The sequence below is a fragment of the Zonotrichia leucophrys genome, chromosome 2, assembly GCF_028769735.1.
Source record: "Zonotrichia leucophrys gambelii isolate GWCS_2022_RI chromosome 2, RI_Zleu_2.0, whole genome shotgun sequence".
NCBI lineage: Eukaryota > Metazoa > Chordata > Aves > Passeriformes > Passerellidae > Zonotrichia > Zonotrichia leucophrys.
Genome location: NC_088171.1, coordinates 10,180,758 through 10,204,448, shown reverse-complemented (window position 1 = coordinate 10,204,448; position 23,691 = coordinate 10,180,758). Strand labels below are relative to the sequence as shown.

At 37.6% G+C, this 23,691-nt stretch overlaps 1 protein-coding gene across 1 annotated transcript in view; it reads left to right on the top strand.

Moving 5' to 3' along the window:
- Positions 1 to 23,691, top strand: part of PTPRN2 (protein tyrosine phosphatase receptor type N2) — a 634,908-nt gene that overhangs the window by 235,977 nt on the left and 375,240 nt on the right. The window contains exons 6-9 of the mRNA XM_064703906.1: positions 4,709 to 5,165; positions 11,817 to 12,071; positions 13,425 to 13,465; positions 15,434 to 15,807. Coding sequence (XP_064559976.1) covers positions 4,709 to 5,165; positions 11,817 to 12,071; positions 13,425 to 13,465; positions 15,434 to 15,807 — 1,127 coding nt within the window. The remainder of the gene's footprint in view (positions 1 to 4,708; positions 5,166 to 11,816; positions 12,072 to 13,424; positions 13,466 to 15,433; positions 15,808 to 23,691) is intronic.

Below are 23,691 nucleotides of genomic sequence, written 5' to 3'. Positions count from 1 at the left end.
TTATTTTCAGATAAAGCTGCCACTGGATTTGGTGCAGAGTATGTAAGGTCACGTCTACAGCACGCAGAACTTGTCAAGGGAGTTCCTCCCTTTCAGCTTGAGCCTGGCTGGGAGCTGCTGAGATATCCTGACAGGACAGCACTGGGTGGGCACAGCAGCTCACCAGCTGCAAGAATTAAGGCTTTGTTGTCACAGTACTTGCTGCTTTAGCTGTGATGCTCTGGGGACAGAGCTGTGCTGCTTGCTCAGCCCTACCCCAGGGACTTTCATGCTCCATCCACTCCATGACACCTGTTTGGCACTCAGGTTTCATTGTTGGGTGGATTTCTGTCAATTTAAAGGTGAATTGAGCAGTACAAATTCCCAGGCTACCCTTTGATTCAGCAATCAGGCAGTGCCCTTGTGCTGGTGTTTATTTTGGGGGTTCACATGAGTACAGGTAGCTCCCATGTGAGTGAGTTTGCATGAGGCAAGTCTGTGTGAGTCACAGAGCATCTAGACTGTGTCTGGTACAAAAACCTAACTTCTCTCAAACCACACGATGAGTTAAGCTCTGAGGTAATTTCATTTCTGGTAGTCTTTGGAAAATGGTATTTTATCCCACCATAGATATGGGCCTTCCAGTGTTTGTTGTGGTTTTATCTTCTAATTTCAGAGATCATAATGTCAATATCTCAAATAGGCAAAGTAAATAAGAGTTGTAGGTGGAATCATGCTTCAACCAAATTTAGGTGGTAGCAAACATGGGTTAATATCTCAAATGCATCAAACAGAAAAACATAAATTAAATTGAGGGCAGAAGATTTCTTTGTGATGCATTGTAAAAGGATTTTTGTTAGCTCTATATACCTTCTAGATTTAGCAAATGTATGTGCAAGAAAGGAAGTATTTTGTTATAAATTTGATTCCATTCTTTCTGCACATGGGCAAAACATTCAAGTCAATCTGCCCTTTAGTGGATAAATTGAAGAGCATTATGTTTTATGTATCTAGTCCTGCACAACTCTTTTAATTTGTATTTTTTTAAATAAAACATGTTCATAGACTTTTGCAGAGTGTTTCTGCAAAATGTAATTTAGTGTGCCGTTCTGTGAATTCTCACGCAGAAAATGTCAGGTACTTAATACCTAAACCATACAAGACATTGCCCTAACAATTCCATCTTCAGAAAGATTAGTGTGTGTGGATTTTCTGTAATGTGTGAATGAATTATTTAGATAGCTTACTTGAAAGGTGGTGAAGGAGAGGGAAATCCTGTGCAGATAGAGAAATAAGATTTTTTTTTTAACTGAAGGGTTTATCAATTCAGAATGCTTTTCAAAGGCTTTGTATCAATGACATGAGATAATTGAACAGTATTTTACTTATTAAAAAAAACCAAATGTTCCTCATAGCACCCAGGGCTTGTATTTCAACCCTTCTCAGTACAAACCATCTATATGGTAACTAGTGCATTCTTTATTCTTATACATTTCACTTAATGTTTGTTTGGGGTGGGGTTTTTTTGTTCTATTTCTGGCAGTACTTCATATGAGTCATGTGTAATTAGTCCAGAAAATGTATTTTCTTTCAAAAAATTCCAACTCTATGTTTTCCTCTGCTTCTCCACATGTCAGAAGATTTTCCAAAGACACCAATATGGGAATTTACATTCTTTTCACTAACCATGGACTATGCCATTTAACTTTTACATTAATCAAACTAGCAATGTCCATGCTCAGGAGTGGGTTTTGCAAAACCCACTTCAAATTAGATAATCACAGTGCTCTGCAATTGTTATTAATAACTTGAGATGTAAATTGTCTCTGGATTCTAAATTACATATTACTGATATTTTTCTTCTATATTTTTCTGTAAAAATTATTTTTTTTTCCCATACCACTTAGACAAACCCATAGTTTAGGATTATATTTATCAGTGCTGCGATTTTGCTTGGATTTCATCTTGCATGTCACATGTACTTCTGGTGTTTTGTTTGAGATGGGAACAGCAAGGAAGGGGATTTTTTTTCTCCTGCAGGTGGGAGATTGCCATACAGCTGTGAGACCCCTTTAATTAAAGTCAGAGTAAACTACATCAGAAGAGCTGCTGTCTCAGTGAAGGCAGCTGAGCTATCAGTGCTCTGCTTTAATTAGAACTGTTAATATTTCATCCCTTACTGCCCAAAGTGTGACCTGTCAAGCTGCTGAGAGGCTGCCCCTTCCTGACAGGGTGCAGTTCTGAGCCCAGGATGGGCACACACTTAAATCCAATTTGTGCATGATCACTTGGTGGGTTGGTGGTCTTTTCTTTGTTGATGTGCTCCTTGTCTGCAAGAACAGTAAATCGCTGATCTGTTTATGCTAAAGGGTACTTGGAGTTGTTAAATAGCTTGTTAAAAGCCAGCCCACATCGCCTAACCCTAATCTTGCACATGGTTTGGGAGTGCCCAGCAGTTTCTTCCCCTCTAACACTTACTAGTAAAGCTTAAGAGGCAAAATAGTGAGCTGGATATGGAACATAGATCCAAACTGGGGTGCAGTTATCAAGCTGGATTGAGCGATTTCTTGTCTTTTCATGGCTGAATGGGGAATGTCCTTTTCCCCCTGTTGCATTTCTCCCTTTCCCGGCTCCCTGTTCTTCCTTCCCTTGAGCCCAGGACGTCCTCTGGAAGGCTGCAAGGCAGAGAGAGCAGGAGTGGGGAAGGCAGATGGCAGCTTATGTGAATTCTCAGTGAACTGCTCGGGGTGTCCTGGGCTGCTTTGTGTCATCCTCTGCAGCTTTCCTCACTCTGGAGTCAGTATCATTAGAGAGTTAATTACCCCAGGCAAAGACCCGTTCAAATAGGGAGATAAATGCATCTGACTGGAAGTTTTTTACATTTAGGCTTTGCTATTAAGCATGTAAACAGTGTTCAGCTTGCATTTTGACAACTGGCTCCCCCTTGGAGCTGATCAGAGCAAGGCCTACCCTGCAGCTGGAGCACTGAACCAGAGCTGCACTGCTGCTGTTTGATACAGTTCCCGGGAGACATTGAAATATTTCATACACAAAGCTGCTTGATCTCTAGCTCTGTATTTTTTGACACTGCTTCACTGCAGCCCAATTTCTTGGCTTTCAAAAAGCACATTTCTGTGTTAAAGACCAACTGCAGAAATCCAAAGCCTTGCCTTAGTAGGTCACAAGCCAAAGTGGCCAAAGTGCCTTTTGTCTCTGTAATAAAATTGCCTATACCATAATTCTATTTAAATCTTGATATGGAATCATGAAATGAATCTCTTCAATCATTTCTTAAGGGGAAGAAAACCCTCTTGGAAAGAAATAGGTATGAACATGTGTTGTAAAATCCACTGGCTGTCATCTGAAAAAATAAAATTGTTCAGATGGAGAGCAAAATTATTGTCCAGAAATTAGGACCTAGATAAAATCTAAAAGCAATTCTTCATCTCTGGAGGAGTTTATCAATCTTATTTTGGTGTTACAAAGTACATTAGCAAATACATAAATAATGATTTTTCTGTCTGAATCCTTCTAATTGCTGTCCTCTGGAGTGTATAGTGTCTTCACTCTCTCTGTATTTTGCAGCTCCCTGTGTCCTAAATCATTGTGTCATCAGTGCTCAGGGACACCAGTGATTCACAATAATTTATAGCAGTGAGTGCTGAAGTAGTCCCTGTCCTAAGGTTGCCACATTGTGATGGAGTTTGTGTGACAGTTTAACCAAGAAAGCAGAGCTGAGAAACAGGACCCATCCTGCAGCACACATACAGGATGGGATGTAACCTCATTTAATCATAAAAAATCTAACTGGAATTATTCTGGGTATAAGTAAACCTCTCAGTTCAAAGTTGCATTAGCAAGAACTGAAGAAAAATTATTTTTGAAATTATTTAGGAGAATGGATCTGGTTTGTTAAAAAATTAAAAAGCCTGCCTTCAGGTTGTGGTCATAGCAAAAATGTCCCTAGGATTAAGTGATAGTAAAAAGAATGTCCATCTGGTGTTTCCATAAGAATAGAAACTGAAAATAGAAAACTGTAGTGCAAACCCACCTTTCCACTTTTTATTCCCCAGCACTTTTTCAGTAAAAATGTGGTTTGAGCTTGATTGACATGTTTTTAACATTGTTGCTTAATTTGCTGTGGTGTTTTTCCTGAAAATAATAATTTAATTAAAAAACAATTTAAACATTGTTTTGCCACAGTGTCAGATTATATATTTATTAAAGATTTAATTTAGTGGAAAATATTTCATTTAAAATAGAACAAAGTACTTAATATATGCAAAAAAAATGGCTTTACTTACTTGATGTTCCTTTAAAAATGATATTTTTTATTTGACAAGCTAGTTTTTGGTAAGTAATCTGAAGAATAGTAATTCTCACAGGTTAAGTAAAAACCAAAGAGAAAGCAGATTTAATAAATTTCCTTTGTCTGTCTGAATACAAATAGTTCGCACATAGTCAACACTGAGTTATGTTATTCTCTCTCTAATCTCTTGCTCTTGCTTTCTAATAATTTGATGAACTGGATTTTTGCACATTAATTAGCAGTGCCTCTTTGAGGCACGTGTAACAGTTTGAGGTGTGCAGTTTGCATTTGCATGACAAGTTCCAGTTATTGTTCTCCTGGCTGGTGAAGCACTGAGGGTTCCACCTCAGATCCTGGCGCAACAATAATCACAAAGCAATTCTGCCCCCTTTCCTTTTTCTCACCTTCTGCTCTCTCTAGAGCTTCATCTACAATGACCCTACGAGGTACTACAGGAGGCTGAACCCCAAAGATCCATCCCCTGGATCCAAATCCCAGCAGGAATTCCCTGAGGGTGCCCGTGGCAGGACGCTCCGCCAGCGCCAGCCGGACCAGCTCCTGCCGGAGCCGCGAGCGGGCCAGAGGAGCCTGATGGCCGCGCTGCACTCGTACATCACCCAGAATCTGTCTGCACACAGCAGCGAGAACAGCCCTCCCAGCAGGACTAAAGGCTCTCAGGTGTATGCTGAGAGCTTGTACTCCACACAGGGCAGTCCCTTCGATGGAACTTTGGCCAAAGGGAAAGTGGAAGATTTCAAGATGAGGAAGCTGCTCCAGCCGAGGCCTGGGCCTGGAGCGCTGAGGCCGACCCCTGAGGTGCTGAGTCACAAATCTGCTCCCCAGGATGAGCCAAAGGACCCTCTGAGCATCGTGGATGGTAAAGTTGATATTTACTTATTTTTTGTCACAGACATATTTTATAAAAAGTCCTTTCATTAGGGTCTTTTTTCCTGAGAAGCTTCAGCTTCGCCATGTTTTCCTGCTTTGGAATGTGGTTTGGAGAGTTGTTTACCCAGCATGTGAAATTGTTTTTACTGGGTGACCAATGACAGCCACCAATGAGCAGTCACAAGATTTTATTATCATTCCATTCCTTTCCTTAGCTAGCCTTCTGATGAAATCCTTTCTTCTATTCTTTTAGTATAGTTTCAATATATAATTTTTTAATATAATATATATCATAAAATAATAATATTTATTATTTTATGATATATATTCAGCCTTCTGAAACATAGAGTCAAGATTCTCATCTCTTCTCTCATCCTGGGTCCCCTGCAAACACCACCACAATTTTTTGCTTACTTGAAGTTTCCCTCATGTTTACTGTGATGTTTTTGAGAAAAAGAAAATAAAATTAGACATTTGATCTATCTCCTGGTATTGGCATATTTATATCTGCCATAAAAAAGTTATAATGTTCACCATTCCAGCTACTCTTTCCCTGCAATATCTACCCACATTCTTCAGCCCACCTTCCATATGCGTGCAGAAATACATGGCACTTAGTAAGACATAGCATTTATGTAATTTATTATATTTTCAAAGCATTTTACAAACAACGCATAATTATGGGTATATCTTTGCTCTCAAATCTGTTTTTATGCATTCATCCCACACTATATATATAGATGATACAGAAATGCCTGGTTTTGTTCCACGTCTCTTTATTTAACTAGAAATTCAAGGACCATGGGTAAAATTCAAAGTTAAGCACAGAAATTAACTGTGAGATGAATTCTGGTGCAGAACCAGAGAGAGAGGAGGGAGAAGGGAGGAGTCTGTCAGTTCCATGGATAGGTGAACAAGAAGGTGGGGTTGCATCTAGTTTTGTCTGGACATTCTGTAAAAAGGAACCCATTTCCTGGATTTTCATCTTTTTTTTTTTTTTTTTTTTTTGATAATGCTGTTTAACAATGATTGTATCACATTGTATCATTAAAATGGAGGGTAACATCCCCATGCTGTGCTGCATGCAAAGCACTGCTTTATAAGATGAATCTTGGGGATCATGTAGACTTTATCATTCTGATTCATTTTGTTGTTTCTTTAAACTTATCTAACTATAGATGTTGTTCCAGTGGTTCAGGATGCCTGAAAAATCAAAGAGTTGATCCCAGCCATTGTCAAGCACTTGTATCTGCTACACTGCAGTCAGGACTACCTCAATGGATTTTGGTTATATGTGAGAGGGTTCCTTTGAATCCTTCTTTATCATCCATAAAGTGCAGTGTTCTTTGATTTCTTTTTTTTTGTTTTTTAATAATATCCTCCAAAACAAGAACACACACAAACACACATAAATGTCAGAGTTTCAGCAGAGGAAAGATAATGCTTGCAGTCTAAAGGATGCTCAGAAGTGAAAGCATTCTTGGTATGGTGCCCAGAGATAATAGGTTTCAAGGAATGAACTATAATGTAAAATCAAATCCAGGTGGCACTGTAAGTCTCTTGCACAGGTTAGACAATTTTGTTGCTAGACTCAAAACAAACTAGGCACATGCTGGTTTCATTATCCTCCAGCTGTTCCACTTCACCTTTCCTGGTAGGAGCCAACTGGGAAAAAAATGCTTAACACTTACAGGGAATAACATGTTTCACAATTCATTGGGTTGTACTATTTTGACTTCTCATACATAATATGCCTTATAGGAACTTCTGCCATTGCATTTGCTTTTAAATGTTGCATAGACAAGGCATTATGAATTGTTTGAGTAGGAAATAATGTGGTTTCCTTTGTATTTTTGAGTCACTTAATAATCTCACAAGAAGGTGGTGAGGACAGACCCTGGCATATTCATTGCTTAAAATGCTGTACGTTGGAATGAAGGTGGTTTGGATTCAGGTTTCCCAGGCTGACCACACAACCTCTTTCTGCTTTTAACCTTTCTGCAGTCTCTCTTGTGTTTATGGATTATTGTAGGCTTGTGGGTTGTTTTTCTCTTGCACTCTGTGAACTACAGAACTGTAAAAAACCTGGAAGAATGGGGTGCTCAGTTCTCTGATCCATCTGATAGAGGATTAGACAAAGGCAGTGGACTGGGAGAACAATCCAGAAGGTACTGAGCAGATTAGTACTGAGAATTGCTGCAAAACAGTGGCAGGTAAATTCTCTAACAAGGCACCCTGAGGGAGAAATACAAAAGAAGGAAATGTGGAGTTATTTTTCTATCAGATTTGGAAGTTGTTACCTCTAGGAGTAGCATGATGTGCAGGGCCACTGCCTTTGTAGTCACTGTGCAATACTGGAATTGTTAATCTCTCCTCTGCACCAGCCATATTTAGAATTTGGCTCAGTTTTGTGTGGTTTGTTCTAGTCTACTGATTTTTTTGTATGTTAAATATTACAGAACACGTCTCTCTGTTCCTTTGAAAAGGTCACAGAATTAGTAATTCAGATGTCTTTAAAAAATAGCAAACTTCCGTGTTTATGGAACAAAAATATTTTTTTATAGATCCTCGCTCTGGCAAAGCTGGGATCACCATTCCATATGGTGCTCAGCTGCTGAGGCAGCCAACATGTGGTCAGTAGGGTGATGGGGTTGAGGAAGACAGACCACACTGTGGAATTTCTAACAAAGTCACTGCTCCCATACCATGAGGTTGTCAGCCAAGCTGGCTTTGACTCTTGTGCCAGCAGAATATGAGGCATCATTTATATGCTGTACAATAAAAAGCTGTTTTCCCTGCATAAGGTGCTGTTGTTACCTACTAGGGAATTCTACTGGTGGAGCTTATATTAAAAATTACATCTTCCAGGACATGTATGCTTTTACTGCCATTATGGTTCCAGGGTAACTATAAAAGGCAGTTTGCATTCATCAGTTGCAAAGCTGGAGCTAAGGGAGAAATCTGGTTTGCAGTTTGCAAGCCCTGTGAAACATGACTGAGCATTGCTGAGTCTAGTTAGGAGGGAGTCAGTGGGAGACTATAAAAGCTGTGCTCAGGTAAATGCATGTTCAAGTACATGTGCTGCTTAAGTGCTGTGCCATTGCAGTATCCATCTGCTTTTTGGTCTTTCTCCAACAATATTTTCTGATTTTAATAAATACATCATATTACCCAAAGGTGTTTGTAAACAGATGCAATGATATTTATCTGTTTATCAATGTTATCCAGTAATTTACAAATTATTGCAAACATGGCCAAGTGCCATAACAAGAAGTGTAAATATCCATATTTACCATGGACAAGGATTAATACCATATCAGTAGCCATGTGAATTTAGCAGGACTCTTTATGCAGACCTGCATTCCACCAGGCTGTTTCAGACACTTTGGTGACTGTCCCTCCTGGGGTACTAAAAACACGATGTTCCTCATATTTACTGCCTTTGGTTATTGCCTTTGGTCCTTGATGTTTTAAGTCACATTGCAGCTGTTCAGAAAAAGTAGATATAATGCCAAAGTTTTACTCGTGTCAATGCAGTGTTTAGGAGTCTGTTTGATGAACTGTGCCCAGGTGGCAGTGACCAGGGCAGGAATGCCAGTATTGGAGGAGCAGGATGCTCCTCCACATAATATTGAGGTTTTAGTGAGCCAGAAGAACCTGCACTGAGCCTGTCAGTATTATCTGGAATAGGGCCTGTGGCCATTCTTTATTCATGCTCTTCCTTGCCCAGTTCCCCCATTCCCATTTGTTTGAGATTAAGACTGCTTTTTTTGTTGACAGTGAATATTAAAGATGAGTCTGAAGATGGACTGGAGAGATAAGACTGGGCTAAGAATATAGGTAAAAAGAAAAAGCTAGTTGGGAAAAAATGGAATGAAAATGACAAGGATACATTGCCTGCATGTTGTTGAGTAGCTCGGTAGTTGATCTTGACAGCAGGCTGTGAATCAAATGAAATAAACAAAAATCTAGTTGTGTTACATTAATACAACTCTTTTAATGATATATGTCCTGAAATACAATTCTCTTTTAAGATTTGTCTTCAAATGATGTTTTATTTGTAAAATTTTAGTTTTGACTAGGATCTGACATATATTCTGTCTTTTCATTGCTGACTTTATTAGCTCTGCTTCAATAATTTAGGCTTTTCTGTCAAGATATTGTCCAATAGTTCTATAAAATATAAGATCAGAAATGATACCTAAGCAGACACAAGGCTCCTGTGGTAATGCAACAGTACTGTTTTCTTCCTACAGGTTAGTTTTCTGCATTGCTGCTCTGTGTAACATCCTCTCCATCCCTCTGCCAGGTAGCTCTTGTGCTTCTTGGAAAAGTGTCTTGAACTCAGGTTGATCAAGTGTATTTTAAAATTTTGTTGCAGTTTGGATTAATTTGCTCTTGTAAATTGCCTTCCTAAACTAAAGCATTTGGTCACTAGGCTTTTACTAAATTATTACATTCATAGCAGGGAATGAATACAATAAAATGGAGGGAAACTTTTCAAAGTTTTCTCTGAAGTATTGCTAAGCTTCCATCAAACTTCAGTATTAATTTTGCTGCCTCCACAAATCTTGGCCCACAGAGTTTGGCACAGATTGAGTTTACATCTTTGATTCACATTTCTGAGCACTTGCTTTCCTGTACAAAGATGTCTGCTATTCCAGTATGGTACCAAAATTTTTGTCAGCTGTCAGTTTGAAGTAACATCACAGATATAACCTGTCTTTTTTTATTGATAGTCACAATTAAGTGTACTTATAACTATGCTTTTTAAAGGAAATCTAAAAAAGTTAACATGTTATAAGATTAGCTTGTATTGTATATTACTGAATTTTATAATTACATTAGTAGAATTTTGTAATAACATCACGGTAGATTATTGGAAAGATGTTTCCTTTTTATCTGGAAAAGAAAGTAAATCAAAGAAACACCTTTCTTTTGTGTCCACATCCTCTCAGACTCACAGTAAATCTATTATTTAAGCTGTTTAGGCTCTTTTGCTTTTTATAGACTAATTAGTTAGAGGAAAATGGCATTATTTTGTTTGGTGAATTTTGGGTCAGGTCAGGGGAAATTAGTCTTTGCCTTGAGATGGAATTGGGATTCTGATGGTGAGATGCTGATGGTGAGCTCTTCAGTTAAAACTGAGGGGTTCAAAAATGACAGATGTGTCCAAGGTCTTGGCCTCTTATTCCCAATGAAAAATAATCCTTAATGCTTGTCTCCCTGCAAAATCACAGATGTTCCACTGCCTCTTCCCTGAAGCAGAAATTTGTTAACTATTTTAACTTTTTTCTAGTCTCTATGTACTTCTTCCTCCTTTGCTGTGAAGAAAAAGAAAAACCCTTATTTTTAGCCCTTCTTATGACATTGTTTTCCCTCTTTCCCTACTTTTAAATTCACTTTTATGTGAGCCTGAAAGCTAACAGGATGATCCCAAAGTCCTGCTTACAGAGATGATGAAGATGTCCAACTACTCGGTTGATATGGATGGTGTTATTGTTAAGAAAAAAGGTTGGATGGCACCTTCAAACTGTTTATATTTAAATTCATACATTCAACAGAGATTTAAAAGCAGCCCTTATTTTCCTCTTCCTACACAATACTATGTGAAAGATTTTTCTTGTCTGTATGCATATGCACAAATATGTTAAATTTCTTATCAACATGAATAAACAGAACAGAGGCTTGATTGGAAATAGTTTTGGTGTGCTGCAGTAAGCACTACATTAGGCTGAATTTTTCAGAGTTCTACAGACTGATAGTGGAGATGCAATAAGTGCTGTCAGAAAAGTGCCCTCCCTGGGGAGATGTTATGCTTCATCTTCTGACTCACCTTTAATACCCATTGTCCTTGAATTTCCTTACCATCAAAACTTTTATCACATCAAAAGTGTTTTGCTGTTTGGTTTTGTTGGTTTTTTCTCAATGTGACTGGTAAAACATTCGTAGCTGGCAAACCAAAATAAGTTCTATATATCTCTATATAATCTGTATCTATCATCTATATATGTAGATATGTATTTGAAAAAATATATATGTTCCAAGAGAAATTAATAAAATTTAGAAATTTTGTCCTTGACATACCCATATATATAGTGTACATTTATTTATATCCCCTTCTAATTGACGAGGAGCTTTTTGATTGAAAGACAAAATATCTGACTCATTGTTTCCCAGAACTCTGTGCAACTTATATAGATATACTAATCTTGTGAAAGCAAATTACCAAAGAAAACTGATCTCTAGGAAACAGTAATGTTGTTTGTACTCCTTTGCAGCTAAAAAAAAAAAGAAATTAGGCTACTTTAACACTTGCTTTCAGTATTTTGAGTCAATTTAGACTAAGGAGGACTGTTTTCTTGTAAAGAAAAAGTGATAATTTCATGCCCTCTCTCTAGGAGAACTTGCTGGGTTATAATAGCATACATCCCCCTGTCCTGGCACAGATTCACCTGGTCATAAACTTTAACATCCTTTAAGAATCCTGTATTTTCTGTAAGGAATGCAGCACCTTTCTTTAAAAAGCAGATGCTCTCCAAGAACGGAAAGCTATCTAAATCTTTTAGGAAAAATTAAAAATATAAGTACATGTGTTTCATGTATGCAGTTAATGTGTTTATGTTGTTTTCTGATCCAGAGGCACTGATTAAAAATGTATTGAAGGACCTGGAGAAACACCAAGTGAATGTGGAGAATCTCAGCTCAACAGAACTGGATGAAATCGCCGATACTATCGCCACTGCAATCCAAAGTGTTGACATTCAGCAAGAAACAGAAAAAAATGCTGGAAAAACTAGAGAAGACAAAACAGAAGCACAAATGAAGAAAGAAGATGCTCGAGGAAGGGCAGAGCTTCAGACTGCATTAATGGAAAACAGTGTTAATATACCAGGTATTTATTTTAGAAGTACAGCAAAAGACAGCTTCCCTGATTTTCCTCTATTGCTTCACCTTAGTGCTAGACTTCTAAAAATCAGTTTGAAAGAATGTGTGAGGAAAAGTTTCTGTATTTCCCAAAAGGCTGTGGAATTTTAGATTGTTGTTTTCTTTTTACTGCAGGTTCTTCATTTACCAAAAAAAAACCAAAAAACAACTGTTTATGAACACTCGGTCTTCAAGCTTCACAAACAAGATAAACCTACATACCCAATTATATTGAAATAAGAATTGCTTTATGCTGTGTGGTCTAATTTCCTATTCTTGAAAATGAGATGTTAAAGCAAAATGATAATGGAAATTATTATATTATAAGATGTATTTCAAAATATGCAGAGAAAAAGATATGTTTTACAGATAGTAATTTTTTAACATGCCACAGTTACTTGCAAAAGAAAATCTGTGACAAGTTACAGGCACAAACCCACTCATTCCCTTTCCTTCATAGGGAATAAGAAGAGTTATTATCGTTATTTGTTTCTGTCTGCACACATATTTTCCTGGTGATGCAGATTCAGGAACCACAGTAAATGCCATTAATGAGTGAATGCCACAGTGGAACATAAGTTGCTGCTCATCTATTTTCTATTTTAGGAATGTTATAATATCTGACATGCCAGAAATGTGTACTGTAAGTCATAAAAAATGATTTTCACTGTTTTCATGGTGATATACTGAAATCCTTAATAGTTAGGTATATTCTGGTTATTCTTATTGCCAGATTTTGTTGTAAATTAAAAGGAGTAAACTTGAGAATTTATCTTGAATCATGCTGAGGAAGATGAATGACATTCAGTTCATAAAGCAAAAAACCAGTGCTATTTGACTGAGGTTAAGGATATGACTGAGTATTATCACTGTAGTTAAACTGAAACATGATTTTGGTGACTGATATCTTTTGAAGTATGTAATTTTCTCCCACCAAAATAGGTATCAGGAAAATAAATGTTTCCTTTTCCTTTAACATAAATAATCCATTCAGCAAGCTAGACCCATTTTATTCTGTTTTTTTTTTTTTTCTCAGATATTGGTAAACTGATATGATGATTTGACACTTAATTAGCAAAATAACACTATTACATTGGCTCTTGAAGTACTCTGTCTATTGATCTCACATTAATTTGCTATCAAAGTGGGGTTAGAATAACAAATTATACCGTGCTCCTTACTCTGCCCTTTCAGCTTTGATATCTCAATGTTTAAATCACATAAAAAGACCACTGCTAAGAAGCAGCCTATGAGAAGTCTTTGTTTTGTATATGATGTTTGCCCTTCATAACTATATGTTTGTGCTTTTCATATCCTACAGACAATGGAGTGCACGAAACCAGTGTGAGAAGTGATAAAGAGGTAGAGTACCAGTATTTTAACAAAACAAATGTTCCATCTCAGAATATCAGGTTTCTGTGCACTGAAACCTGATATATTTCACACTTCTGAAATATAAGACTTGTTCTAAGTTTTGTGTGGCTATGATGCAATAACACACATGTTGTTTTGATGCATTGAAATAATAGTTGAGCATTTATTTAAACCTTAAGCAAAATGGGTTTTGATGTTCAAAAATCAAAATAAAGTCCTTTTTTCCCCTTTTCTCCAATTTTTAAATAGACAGAATTCAAAATAGATTCACAAAGTTGAGAAAAATTCAGGCTTTTCCTCAAATCCGTAGATTTTGAGCAGTGAGGTGTTCTTGAAAATGCTGTTCCCCCCTGTCCTTTGGCTCTTAGTTCTGGGGAACATTAGGTATTACAAAATCTCTAAGCATTACATCTCATACCCTAGCTAGTAACATCAAAATTAGCATTTTAATCCAGATTACTTTTACAATATTTCTCCTGAGTCATTCTTTCAGATAACAACACACAATAATACAGCGCAGTATTTTTTTTGTGGTTTCATTTTGATCTGAAAATAACACATATAGGACTCCAAACATCACACATGCAGCTAGTTTGGAAAGAAAGACCTCATGCTTTTAGGTCATGCCACTAATGAATTTGACATTTAATACTAGGCTTTCAAAAAGGCTACTTTAGCCCCCTAATGATGCACAGTTCATTACAGGATTTGGGATTGTAGAACCATGTAAGCATTTTTACATCCTTTTCCCCTCTGTAAAACAATGTTTTATATATATATATATATATATAGAGAGAGAGAGAGAGAGAGATATCGTGATTCCTCTTCTGTAAGAAACTGGGAATTTCTAGGATGAGCTTTCAAATCACTGTCCAGCATCACAGAGAAACTGAGGCAGGAATTTCTTTAGCATGTATTGATTTGTTTGACTCCTATGGACTGCTGTCCAATATTTAGCCATTTTTGAGGTATATTCATCTTTCTTTTTCTCAGTTTCATGCAGCAGAAAAATTTCAAACAAATATTTCTTAAAAACTGTGTGAAACTTCCCCTGCTATGTACTCTATCAAAAGCTAATACTGCATGACTCATAAATGGGCAAATCCTCTTGTGTTCACAATAAAATCTCTCTGGTCCTTCTACCAAGCAAGGGAAACACACATCGATAGAGTGGCAGGAGCTTTAAACACCCACATGAAAATCAACAAGGAATGAAGTGCAGTAGTCACAACAGACTTACAGAGGATCTCATGTATAAATTTCTTAGTGACAGTTTGAATCGGGAATGTTTGAATAGAATTTATTGTGACACAGAGCACAAAGTGCCCATTAGCCATCATTTCCTCCCAAATGCTTGGCTGCAATAAAGTTATGTAATGACACTAGCTAATGAATTTTTCCAGGCACCTGTTTTGACTTTGGCTCATTTGCTTATTGTTGATTTATTAGACAGATTCTGGTTTTCTGTGATCATATTTTTAGCTTGTTGGATCACTCACATACAATTTGTCACCATTTCTAGAGATGAAGAAGGGAAACAGAATTGGTCATATAATCTGTTCCTTTTCTAGTGTTATAGCTTGTGAGACCCAAGAGTTATGAGTTTCCAGACCCAACCCAGGAGTATTGATGGACATTTCTGTTTTGTCCTTTTCATTAACTTACTGATAACAAAGTTTCATTTTTGTCCGTACTTAGACACACAGACACATGGAAACTACTGGAAAAAATATATAGTGGCATAATTTAATGCTCTTTTATTATTACTGAAGAAACAGCATGTTCTTAACATAGTCTAGCAGCTTATAGAAATTAAGAAAATGACCATGCAACAGTTGTATGAGCAGTCTCTACTATAGCAATAAGAGTTTGAAAAAATTATAAATTATATCCAGGTTTGGTGACAATAACCTTCCTGTGTTTAGTTTTAAAAATAATATTATTCTTTTAATACAGGATAACACTGCAAAACTGATTAGATTCTTGAATGAGAATGCATTAGCTGAAAAGATGCATAAAGACCTTATTCCTGAAGAACCTGCAAAGACAGAAACTAAGAAATCTGAAGAAACTGACCCTTCTTCCTCAGAAGAAATAAATGCTGGTGTGGAAAATGTAAAAAGTGAGACTTTCTCAAGGGAGCTGACAACTGCAAAGAACAGTGAGTCTGACTCCAAAGACCCAAGCCAGACCAGCTACTGGATCAAGAATACTTTAATGCAGGAAGGAAACTCCAATGAAAAGCCTCAGAAGAACACAGGACAAGGCTTACAACTTGAAGTGAAATCTTCTCAGGAGGAAGAATATGGCTATATTGTGACAGTGAAAGAGTAAGTACAACAGCCAATTTGAACGGCATTTTTAACTGGGGAAAAGATAAAATCATTCCACCTAGTGAAATATGAATGTACAAGAGGAAAATGCCACAGGCCTAATTTTTAATACATCTGAAACTGTTTGGAAGCTGTTCAGTACTTTGATGAAAATACGAGCAAACAGTTCAGTTTTCTTACAGTTGCCTTTCCTCCCTTTCAGGAGACATTAAATTTGTAGGTCTTTCACTTAGACCTCTCTCTATCTTCTCATGTTCTAGTGACCTTCCAATATGTCAGTAAGTGTGCTTATGGTTAGGATGAGAGCTTTAAATATTTGACTTGAAAGTAGTCTAAATATCAATGCCTGAGTCATTCTTTCAGAAAAACAACACACAATAATACAGCACAGTATTTTCTCTGTGGTTTCATTTTGATCTGAAAATAACACATATAGGACTCCAAACATCACACATGCAGCTAGTTTGGAAAGAAAGACCTCATGCTTTCAGGTCATGCCACTAATGAATTTGACATTTAATACTAGACTTTCAAAAAAGCAACTTTAGCTCCCTAATGATGCACAGTTCATTACAGGATTTGGGATTATAGAACCATGTAGGAGCTTTAACATCCTTTTCCCCTCTGTAGAACAATGTTTTATATTTAATTACTGATAGTGATTCCTCTTCTGTAAGAAACTTGGAATTTCTAGGATGAGCTTTCAAATCACTGTCCAGCATCACAGAGAAACTGAGGCAGAAATTTCTTCAGCATGTATTAATTCTTTTGACTGTCTTAAACTTATTAATAGGATTGAAGGCAATAGGATTGTGGAGGATTCTTTTTTATTATACTGTGTTTTATTATACTGTGGTGCATTGAAATGCATGTGGCTGCACGTTAGAAACAGACCAGAAACTGGTGGAATGCCCTTTAACTGCGCTCATTCCTGCCTAGGAATGTTATGTTATTTTCCCCAGCTCAACACTACTTCCCTATTTCCCCCAGCTCGTTTAACTCATATCAATCTGGAAGACTCCTTTATTCCAAAGAGTTTCATGATGACACCATCTCCTTTGACTATTCAGATTTATTTGGCTCGTAAATGCAGTAAAGTTTAGAACTGCCAGAGCTCTGGGAAATGGGAGACATTCTGAATTTCAGTGTTTACAACATGGAGATCCCTCACTGTATCATCTTACCTGGTTTTCTTCCTAGCTACTCTCCCACTGATGGCTTTTTCCTGAATCATGTCTGTTATTATTCAATGGAACTTGCTGAAGAAGGTCATTTGTCCAAAAATTCCTGGTTCTTGAGGAGTTCATATACACAAATATAATTTACCTTCTTTACCATTTTTAATGGCTTTTAACTGGGTGGATGGCCAGGACCAGAGAGTGGTTGGAAAAGGAGTTTCATCCAGTAACTCTGGGTAGACTCCAGTGTGCTCCACAGGGCTCAGTACTGAAGCCAGTTCTGTTTAACATCTTTGTTGATGATCGGGATGAAGGGATCAAGTGTGTCCTTGGTCAGTTTTCAGGTGGAGACCAATTTAGGAGGGAGCTTTGATCTTCTGGAAGGCAGGAAGTCTCTGAGAGAGAAAAGCCTCGACTTGCACCAGAGGATGTTCAAATTATATTAGGATTATTAGTATATTAGGAAAAACTTCACAGAAGGGTTGTCAGGCTTTGAAAGAGGCTGCCCTGGGAAGTCACCATGGCTGGAGGTATTTAAAAGGCATGTCCCTGTGTCACTTAGGGACACAATTTAGTGGGGGACTTGGCAGGGCTGGGTTAACAGTTGGACTCAATGTTCTTAGAAGTCTTTTCCAACCTAAATAATTCTATGATTCTGCTCAGTGCTATAGCTGACATTTATGGGGAGATCCATTCCCTGTTAGCTTCTGGGGTTTTGCAAGCATGATCCAAGGAGGTATTAGCACTGCTGCACTGAACTCCATGAAATGCTAAGAAGATGCCAGCATTTAATTGTGCCACAAACCAAAGATAAATATTTCTATCTAATACTTGAAGTAAAGATTTTTGATACTTTAAAGACTTGTCAAAATGGCAGTCTGATTGTCAATGCAAGAACAGTGGGTCACTCCTGCTGTGTTTGTCAAGTGACCTTTCAGATGGTTGCAGCACTGCAATCCATACCAATCCATATTATCCATCAGGGCTAAGCTTTGGAATGAATTGACACTTTCAGTGTAGAAAATTGCCCAGCAAATCCTCCGCTGTGCTGCTTCAGTACTTTGTTATTCTGAGAAACCAATCAAGTTGGTGATTTACTTTGTTTACTCTTTTCTCTTTCAAAAACTGGCTATTCTACACAAATCTTTGTGTAAGATTTTTTCTTTTTCAGTGTAATTGCTTTGAAGTGTTTTATTAATTTTAACTCTAAAATTCCAAAGTAATCTTATTTTTAAAAAGTAATCTATGGGATTTTATTTTCATTTTTGTTCTACTTTGCCATAGTTATAAAGTATCTCTGTTATAGTTGGGATACATCAGTGTGAGCTCTTTAGTCAGAGAAGTCTTGCCTTTGGACTTTTTCTATTTTCTGAAGTTCTAGTTCATCATATTTGGGAAACTTTGTTTTTGTTAAAAACCATGCCAATTCTCCCATTTGTTTGGCAGTATGTGCTCTATAATGAGGGCCTAGATCCCACAATCAAAACATTTACACAGTGTTTAGCCTCCTTAGTGTCTCATGAGGAAACCCAAAGCCTGACTTTCCAGAAAGTGTAGTTCTTGCCACCTCCAGTAAATCTAAATGTAAGCTGCTGCATGCTCAGCCATTTAAATAGCCAAGCTGGCGTGCAATTTCTCAAATATGAGACTGAGGAGCTAGACTTAAATGCACTAAGAAAAATCCTAGTTTGAAAGTTCATCTCTTTCCACTGCTTATCACAGAGTCTTTCAAGCTTCAAAATCAAGTCATGCTTGTCTGACGCCATGCTTGGACACATAATGCAGAGCAACCCATCCTGTTTTGTGATTTATCAGAGGGCTTGTGCTTGAAGTTTTTCATTCAAAGACTAGATCACAGACAGCTCATGGCAGCTCTCTCAGCTTGTGAGCCAACTCCTGGCATTGTTGTGTTATGCATTTCCAGGATAGTTCATGTTTTGTCATATGTTAGCTCTCAATGCAGACTGTCTGTGTAAGATTGCATAGGTTGTAAATCTGTTCACACCACGTTAACTGAGTTGGATGCTGCATGCATGGCTCTGCATTTCATTGGAGGTAGCTGCAATTCTGCTCAGGTGCTGGGAAGAAACGGGGCTTGTGTTCATAGTGTAAAGTTGCTATGGAATATGATTAGTCTGACCCATTTAACGTGCTGAAGGGTTGGGTTAATTGCAAATGCTTGATGTTATTTCTCCACCTTTACAAATGTGATAAATGGTACTGCTTTGCATATAATGATTACTTTCCTCAGGATGGCATTCAGGTTAGGACCCTGAAGCTGGGTTGTGCAGAAGTCTTGGTTTATTCCTCAAGTTTTCTGTTTTCCTAGGCATATCATTAAATAATTGTATTTTTATGATCTTCATTATTTTTCCCCTACCAGGTGGAAACATTTTAATTGTATTTAAAAATTAAATTTAAAATAAATAGGAAAAATTAATCACAATATCTACAGCAATGAAACAGGGTTGATATTGTTTTCAGTTACTGGATCTTGATGTTTCTTAGAAGCTGAGCATTTATATTCCATGAGGCTTTGCAGCTCTTTCTAGAAAATAATAACAGAATGTTCTTGTTTTTTAATACATCTATTCAAAAAGAAAAACTGATTTGATCCTCTCTATATATCTCACTATCCTTTTTGAAATCATTATTCTACTTACAAGTGCACTTTATTAAGGGAAAGAGATTTGTTCATATTCTTCACTTAATTTCTACAACTTCCTTTAAAACTGAAGAGAAATTATAAATACATAAAAACCAGAAAATCTGTTGCTACTGAAGTCAGTTAAAATCACCAAAGAACAGCATTGCTGACATTAGAAAAAAAAAAAAGTAAAATTTTTATCTGTGATTTTTTCACTTCCCTTATATAACTCTTCCCTTGTATAAATAAGTTCTATAAATGTCCATAATTTATTTTAAAGCTGAAGGTTTTGCTTCTGACAACATAGCTTGACCCCCTATCTGAATAATACACGTAGAAAATCCTTTCCTGTGAAATTATCCAGTAGGTACAATTTGGTCTGTGTGTCTCAGCACCAAAACCTGTAGAGAGACATAATTCTAGAATTTTCTGTTGCCAACTCTTCATGCACAATTATTTATGGTCCCTAGAGTTTTCTAGACATGAAATCTTTCTTCCATCTATAATTCTTCAGTTTCCTTGTGATTCTTAGAAATTGACAGAGATCATATCCCCCATATTACTGCTTCACTGCCTCAATTTAGATATTATATATTCCCATAGGAAAATGATACTTCATGCTTCCTATTCATCCACAAGAAAAAAACAGAAGCAGTAGTTAATCTGGCTTTGTCACAGAGAGCCATAAATACTGCCCTTTTTTAATGCATGTGTTCAGCTTTGTATATCTTTATTATCTGTTATATGCACAGAGATGTGATAATCTGTTCTACTTCAGCTGCCCTTAGCTTTTGTGCTTTCACAATTTGTTGAAATATATTGTGAGAGAACATGATTCTCACCTGCTGATGTAGATCTTTTTACAAGAGAAGAGTCCTTCCCAGTGTCCATCTTTCCTTCCTCAAAGGGCTTTGCTTTTGCACATGTTTTCCTCTCATTTCTTTTGGGACCAGTTCTGCATTTTTACCTCTAGAGGAACATAGAGAGAAAATTTTCTAATTAATGTACCTGGTGACCAGCCAATGTGCTGCACTAATGACTAATGGCAAGCATTCACTCTGGTCCTGATGCAGTGTGCAATTTTGGGAGTGTGCCTGGAGCCCTCTAGCACCACAAGGACTCCCTTGGATCTGTATTATTCCACTTAGCTGAACAGGAATGGCTGCTGGCCTGCTTTTCCAGGCCAGGCATTCCCAGACTCTCTCATTCCCCTTTCCATGCCTTTAGCATCCTATCTTTGGGTCTTCCATGCCAGGTCTTTGGAAGAGCAGCTGGTTCAGGTGCTCCAGTGAGCAGGTTCAGGTCACCCTGCTGACTCCAGGTTATAGAATTGCACATGAAATATCCCCAAACTAAGGATGGGACTGGGGACTGTGCTTTGTTTTTATAAACATTGGGAGTCCTTGAAACCCTGAGATGCTGCAAAATCTCACAATAACATATGGTCAGTTCTTCTAGGATATTACAGTGCTTTTTGGGTAATTACCATTCAGGTCATTATGAAAAAGTAATGAATTTTAAACTTTTGAAATGAGCGAGAACAAGAAAGCCAAAGATCAGGATTCCTGGGAATGCAGCATACTGAATCATAGTGCAGTCTATTATCTGGCAGTACTTTTTCATCAGTGCTGTTCTGCCCAGTCTTGGAAAGCTCAGATGTAAAAATGTCATCATTTAATTTTCATGCCTTTTTATTTTTTTAAAATTTCTTAACTCACATTTTGTGTACAAAATGTAAATGCTCGACCACTAAAAATTAGAATGAAGTAATTTCATAAAGAGAAAATCAGTGAATAAATTTGAACAGAAGTTCTCTGGGCAGCCTGTGCCAGAGTCCCAGTAAAGAATCTCCTCCTAACATCTAAGCTAAACCTATTCTCTTTTAGTTTGAATTCTTTCCCCCTTATTCTGTCACTACATTTCCAGGTGAAGAGCCCCCTCTGATTTCCCTATAGGTCCCCTTCAGATCCTGCCTTGAAATTCCCACATGATCTTCCATTCTCCAGGCTGAACAATCCAAGCCTCCTCAGCCTGTCCTCATAGGGGAGGTGCTTTAGTCCCTTTATGAACTAGTATTTGTTTCTTCAACTCTTTTTTTTGAACACTGTATTGTTGGATATTCTTTATCATTTTGTATTATAACATGATCTGGGTTTTATGCTGCCTTGAAGGAAGATGGAAGATATGAAGGAAGGGAAAGAATTTAAAAGTCAAAAGTGCATTAAAATGTGTATCATCATTTGTCCTCAATCTCATTTACTAATTACTTGTATGAAGAAGTAATTTCATATGAAAGAACAGGTTTACATTTTCAAGGCTTTTTTTAATCAGAGATTCAGGGCGCATGACAAGTGAACCTGTAGCTGTTTCCAGCATTCAGCTTAAAATGCATTAGGGAGTGCTTTGGTGGGGTCCATTTCAGCCTCAGAAGGGAGGGCAACACAATCATGGCACAGATTATTGCCATTATTTCTGTGCTTCTGCAGGCGACAAAGCATCTGTATGAATTTGTTACTATTAACACAGCTGGAGGCACTGAATGTTTGAAGTAATGCAAGCACAGGCTGGCACGATGTCACACTTTGATTATAACTCCAGAGAGTTGGTCCTTCTCAACTTCTCTCTCACTCTCCTGTTTCCAGGATGCTGTTATCTCCTCTGACCTTCATAGCCCAACCACTGCCATTGATTTTTAGCGAGTGTCGTTTGTGTTACAAATTGGTCTGGACCTGAATCTGTCTGTATTAAGAGGTTTAGATTCACACTTACTGATGGTGGGAAAAGAGGGAAAAAAATTACAGAAAGTGGGAATTTGCTGAGCTGTCAAAACAGAAGTAAGCTTAAAAAGGTTTTATGGCTAATATAGCCTTTGAGGAAACAAGCATGAAAAAATGAAAGTGCAGCCCAATGCAATAAAATTGCAGTGTCCTTAAAATGATTACAATAACAGTGCTGTGAAGTCAGGCAGCTCTCAAACAATCCAGTGAATAGCTCTGTGCTTGGAAGTTATTTAGTTGTTCTCATGAATTCTGGATAAATGTGAACCATTACAAAATTAATCGTTATTTAACTTAATGTAAGACACAGACTGTGTTCAAACCAAAATGAATCCATGAAATGCATTCTCTCCCAAAGTCTTTACTGAAGATGTGTGTTTCAAGATATGTGAAGTTACACTGAAGCATGGACAAAAACCTCAGACAGACAAGGCAGGCTGTTCTAACACCGTGGATTTAAAGCATCAGTGCCCAGGACTTTTATTATAGATTATCAGATGAGTTACTCTCAGGGCACTTCCAGACAAGAGAAATAAATACAATTTCAGTGTCTAAATTCTTTTTTAGGCCTGGTAGGCTCAAAAGAATTTAATGGCAACACTATAAAATTGGTATTAAAAATGTTCCCAGTAGTCCTTGCCATGGCACTTACCTCCTCTATGACCTGCAGCAAACCCCTCTAAGGTCTCAATTTCTTCTCCATTGTATGGATAATAGGCATTGTTCTTGTGATGACTGAGACTTCCTTTTTGTCTAGAAAAAGAGGAGTAGGAGCTGGAGAAGGCTGGATTTGATAGCTTTATGCTGGTGCTTGCCAGCCTGATGAGAATGGCAGAGTCATGTCACTGTGTTGCCCTCTCTTTTCCTACAGGCTGTGTGCTACCTGAGGTGGCAGCAGCACTTGCTCCATCCTTAGGGCAGGAGTAGATGACACCCTTCTTCATTTATCCCCTCCTCAGACAAATGTGGCATCCTTCCTTTGGATTGTGAGGTGTGTGGCTCAGAAACTGGCAATTGCCAGGCTTGGTAAATGACCTTTCACATCAGAGAACAGTGGTGTTGGTGTACTAAAAAGTGCCATGAAGCTAATTCTCAGGAGACAGGAGTCAGTGAGAAGAGGGGAATGAAAATCTCTAGTGGAACCTTGGTAAAGCTGTATCCGTTTGTTGCAGGACCATCAGCAGCCCTCCCATGCCTCAGTTACTACTGAAATTCGCACACAAGGGGTTTCACATCAATCTATTTCATACATCAGTAGCTGAGTTTCCCATTATGTTGC